We start from the raw sequence: 5,360 nt of genomic DNA, 5'->3' as shown, positions 1-5,360 counted from the left end.
ATTATATTTTCTTCTACTTCTTCAAGGATCGTGCTTTCCAGGCGATATCAGCATTTGGTTTGGTGAGATATTCATTCATGTAGACGTCTGTTCCCTTCAACTTCCTTCCTTGTTTCAGTAGTGCAATTGTGTGTTTTTGGTTAACAAACCTCATTATAATGGCTGGTTTGTTGCTGTTATTTTTCTGGGGCAGAGGGTGACAAGCCTCAATGGCGTTACAGTCCAATCAGATGCCCTTGGACTGTAGAAAGGCTGCTACTTGATGCTCCACGGAGTCAGAAACCGACCCGTCGGGCTCCCGATCGTGGTCAGTGATCACTGTTACTGCCTGTTAGTACGTTTTATTTTGAGCCCCGATACAATAACATAATTCATTCTCATGTAGGCTACTGCTCTAGATCAGCCACTCTGTTCTCTAGGAAGGCAAGTCTCTTGTCCTTCTCTTCATTTTGAAGCTGGAGAGCCTTTACTTCCGCAACCAGGTCGAAAATGGATTTTTGCTGCAGCCTGACAGTGGTAATCTCTTCAGAGAGAAAGTCAAGCGACCTCTTAATGTCGTTGATTTCCTCTGTCGCTGGTTGCTTCTTCTTTGGAGGCTTTTCTTTTTCACGTCTGGTTCCAGAACGGTTTAGAATTGTTGGTTCCTTTGTTCAGACACATCAACGCGCGGTCTCACACATGCATTTACTCAGACATTCTGGGATAGGAGAAAAAACTTGTTTGCATTTCTTTAAACCAATCACAATAGTCTTGGGCGACGCTAAGCTCTGGATGCAACGACTTTGGCTCTGCTAAATAGTCTCAGGAAGGAAGTTGTTTAGGTGGAACATTTTCACCCCGATAGAAGAAACGCCATCTGCATGTTGACAGAGAGCAGACACACACACACACACACACACACACACACACACACACACACAGAGGTAAGACGGAGCGAAGATACTCTAGGATAAATAGGTTTGAAATTATTTTTACAACTGAAATACATTTTTTTGTTATTACAAAGGGAAAGTACCAAAAAAAGGTACCGTTGGGTACCAGAACTAAATTTCAGGTTTCGGTACCAGCACCGGTAAAAATGTGAACGGTACCCAACCCTAGCCACATGTAATATAAAATGAAGTTAACTGTTCACACAATACGGTAAAATGAGCTATTTAAATGAGCTGCATACATGGCTGAACGTAATTTGCTCTCACCAGTGTATCACCCTGTGTAACATTACTTCACCCGCAGCAATCCTGCCACAATCGGTCCCAAAACATCCCAGTTAGATATAAAATGGCATAACGTTAAACATATTCTTTGTAAATCTTTACAATTATTCCCAGAAAGAACCAACCAGGCCTGCCTTGTTGCACGATCAAAACTTTGTTCTAAACTTGCCATTTTCAGCGTGTAGCTCGCTAACTCAAAGATTATTGTTGTTTCCCGAGTTTTGCAAGGCGAGGAACATCTGGTGATTTTCTGGTAAATGAACTGTTGTTGATTGAGGCTACTGTGCATGTAGCTTGTAGCTCCAGTTAATGACTTTTGTGGCTTACATTTTAGTAGTTATTTCAGTTTTAATGCAGGAGATACTTCACACTCTGAAGTCCTATGGATTGGTCACCTCATCAGCCCTTGCATTTTCTCCATTCAAACAGAACATTTGAATATAGTAAAACATGGTAAACTATAATTCTCTCCCACCTCCCATTAGTTCTTCTAACCCTTGTATCATTATCTCTGCATGTTTCCCCCTTGGGTCTACCAAAGGAGCCCTCAGCAGACGTCAAGCTGGCGACCGGAGCAGGAAAGAAGGGCAAGAAGGCCGAGGAGGAGGAGCAGCCTGCAGCACCTCCTGCAGCTGCAGCAGTGAAGGAGGAGCAGCCTGCAGCACCTCCTGCAGCTGCAGCAGTGAAGGAGGAAGAGGAGGAGCAACCTGCAGCACCTCCTGCAGCAGTGAAGGAGGAAGAGGAGGAGGAGGAGCAGCCTGCAGCATCTCCTGCAGCAGTGAAGGAGGAAGAGGAGGAGTATGTGGTGGAGAAGGTGTTGGACCGCAGAGTGGTGAAGGGAAGAGTAGAGTTTCTGCTGAAATGGAAGGGGTTCTCAGAGTAAGTATGAGTCTATAATATTAATACTTGGTGTTCTTGGTCCTATATATATATATATATATATATATATATATATATATATATATTAGTTTCTTGTTCATTTAGAAATTGCAGATAATCTACAGCATAAATTTCAGCATTGTATCATGCCCTCAAAGTTGAAGGTTTGGTATTTTGACACTAAGTTGCAGACCATCAAATAACCTTACAAAATGACAATAGAAAAAAGGAATAATACGAATTATCAATTAGAGTGAGAATGTATTTCCTAAAAACAAAGCCTGAGGAGATTTTCTTCTGTCTGCACTCACCTTTCCAGTGAGGATAACACATGGGAGCCTCAAGACAACCTGGACCTCGACCTTATCACCGAGTACATGCAGAAATGCAAGGAGAAGGAGGAGAAGAAGGAGGGCAAGAGGAAAGTTGTTAGTGAGGCCTCGGGAGACTCAGAGGAGCGAGGGAGCAAGAGGAAGGAGGAGGAGGTGAGTGAAGGAAAGAGGTTACTCCAGACTGAAGAGTCCCAGAAATCTAATCTCAATATGAATGAATATTAATACAGCACAGAAAAGGGAGGAATTTAAATGATTTATTAAAAATGTAATAATAACTTATAAAATACTTATTTCACCAGTAAATTGCTGTTAAATGACAAAAACAGATGAGAAAAGGGTATTTTACAATAACTTTGAATGCACCACGAGGTTTATCCGTTTCAAGTTAACGCAACATTTACGATATATTGTGCAGCCCTAGCTCCAACTGTTAATTTGTGCAAATGATTAGTAACCTAATCCTTGAATGGTATGATTCTGATGGTTTCAGTTCAGAGCAGTGGTCAGTTAATGTATATTTTTAGGCTGCTTACACATTTAGTCGGTCCGTGATCATCTGCCACGCTTTCTCTCGCTGTTTCATTACAGCAGCCATGTTTCTTTTTTACAAATAATGTGTTTCACGTTATCATACTCCCACAAGAAGCTACTATTCCGGCGTGCGGCTGTGAGAAAAAAAAAACTTGAGAAAATTGGGAACTTTCATGCCGTTTATTATTTTCAAGTCTTTTTTTGACTATTTTAGAAAAATAAATACATTTAAAACGTCCACATGGGATTTCTTTTGATGCACAAGAGGAAACGGGTGGAGACGGGAAGCTGTTTAGCAGTTGGTGCCTCAAATTGAGGGAGCCGGGTGCTTGCTTCTGCAGCGCATGTTGAAGGAAGATATTGTACGGCAGCAGCGGTAAGAAAATGCTTGCTAGTCACAAAGCTTCGGTCCATGCACTCTGTCATACGAGTACGTTACCGGCAACGACGGCTACCGCTGCGACTGCTCCTTCACTGACCGACCATGTTTGTGATACAAACAATACGTGTGTACACGTTCATAGAGCAACACGATTTGTCATTAACAATGGCCACTGTGTAAGAGCTATCTGAAGCCCAAACTGCCTTAATAAAAAGTTGTCTGTTTGGAATCAGCATGACAGTTATTTAAACATAACGGCCTTGTCCCAGAGTTTAGACGCTATATGAAAAGCTATACAATGCAACGTTTTTAATAAATGTACATGAAGCAACTAATATCAACATGGACAAAATCATGAATGTACTAATACAAATTGTTCAAAAAAAAGTTTCAGGCTCAGGATTTTTTTTCACTTTAGAGAAGAATTCTGGCCAATTTTTACGTTAATATTGATCGCTATAGCTACGCGAGTACTTTCGAAAAACCGACCCGAATCAGTGCAGGTAACATGGAGAGGCTGCAGCTACGTACTACAAGCGTCCCCTGAGCTAAAACGGCAGTGGTCGGGGCAAGTTTTAGAGTGCCTTTGTGCCTCTTCAAATTCACCTACCCTGGTCCCTGTCTCGATCCTGCCGGTAGCTAGCTTGCCCTGCTAGCTGATAGCCGTTAGCTGCTAGCTGCCGTCCGGTGAGTGTATTCAGACAGGCTTCTGTGATAATCATCCCAATAACAATCCACGGAGCGGCGGTGGTGTGGCTATGTCCTCCAGAGGACAGGTCATGTCACGTCTTGAAGTTTATTCCCACTAAAAAAAAACAGAGGTGCGGTAGTAGCTGTTAGCTGCTAGCTGCCCTCTGGTGAGCGTGAATTTAAACACTTTCTGAGTTGAAAATGCATCTTGTTGACACGTAAGGGCTCTGTTCATGTGGCACAGACATATTAATTGCATTTTGTGTCTGTTAAGAGGCACAAAGGCACTCTAAAACTTGCCCTGACCACTGCCGTCTGCAACCGGCACATCCTTAACTTCATTTTGTCATAAATTATTGTATGAAGAGTGAAAATTGTGAGTGAGAGCAAGTCCAGGGTTTAAGATGGTTGTTCACGAACTCTCTTTCTCTCTGTTTGTCTGTTTTTCTATTCATCAGAGAGTTCACACTGGAGACAATCTACACAGCTGTGATCAATGTGGGGCAGCTTTCACACTACAGAGTAACCTAAAAATCCATCAACGCATTCACACTGGAGAAAAGCCTTACATCTGTGATCAATGTGGGGCAGCTTTCACACTACAGGGTAACCTAAATGTCCATCAACGCATTCATACTGGAGAAAAGCCGTACAGCTGTGATCAATGTGGGGCAGCTTTCACACGACAGAGTACCCTAAAAAGACATCAGCGCATTCACACTGAAGAAAAGCCTTACCACTGTGATCAATGTGGTAAAACCTTTTCTCAGAGTGGTCACCTTCAATCTCACCAGCGTGTTCACACTGGAGAGAAGCCGTACTGGTGTGATCTGTGTGGTAAAACCTTTTCTAGGAGTGGTAGCCTAGAAATTCACAGACGTGTTCACACAGGAGAGAAGCCGTACAGCTGTGAACAATGCGGGGCAGCATTCACACATTTAAATAACTTACAATCCCACCGACGTGTTCACACTGGAGAGAAGCCTTACAGCTGTGAACAATGCGGGGAAATGTTTTCTCAGAGTAGTGGCCGTAAAAAACACCAGCGCGTTCACACTGACGTGTTGTGAACATGTTTCAGAGCCAAGCTGTGTCCTCCTGCCTCCTCCTCATGCCCTGATAGCTGTATTGTTATTTTCTGATCTTCTCTCCATGTTGAAAGCTGACCAGCAGTAACTTAATCTTCTGAACAGCATGTATGTTATCCTGGCTACGACTACACATTACACTCCCTCCCTTTGAAGGGATTTATTCCACTCAAAATTAGTTTGTTTTCCTGTAATAAAATATTATGAGTTCAGGGTTCAACTGCTAGTGCTTTTTAAC

General features: G+C 42.6%; 2 protein-coding genes across 2 annotated transcripts in view; both read left to right on the top strand.

The window, feature by feature from the left end:
- The window catches only part of LOC116057155 (zinc finger protein 271-like), a 191,947-nt gene that overhangs the window by 49,445 nt on the left and 137,142 nt on the right, over nt 1–5,360 (top strand). The window contains exons 4-5 of the mRNA XM_036001059.1: nt 1,759–2,096; nt 2,416–2,581. Of these exons, the coding sequence (XP_035856952.1) occupies nt 1,759–2,096; nt 2,416–2,581 (504 nt within the window). The remainder of the gene's footprint in view (nt 1–1,758; nt 2,097–2,415; nt 2,582–5,360) is intronic.
- On the top strand, nt 4,490–5,117 carry LOC118495005 (zinc finger protein 239-like; the record flags this gene model as incomplete). Its single annotated transcript, XM_036001073.1, has 1 exon — nt 4,490–5,117. A coding segment is annotated over one exon (615 nt), but the record flags the coding sequence as incomplete, so codon positions are not given.

This window comes from Sander lucioperca, chromosome 5, assembly GCF_008315115.2.
Source record: "Sander lucioperca isolate FBNREF2018 chromosome 5, SLUC_FBN_1.2, whole genome shotgun sequence".
In the NCBI taxonomy this organism is placed as follows: domain Eukaryota; kingdom Metazoa; phylum Chordata; class Actinopteri; order Perciformes; family Percidae; genus Sander; species Sander lucioperca.
This window is presented reverse-complemented; position numbering and strand designations above follow the sequence as displayed.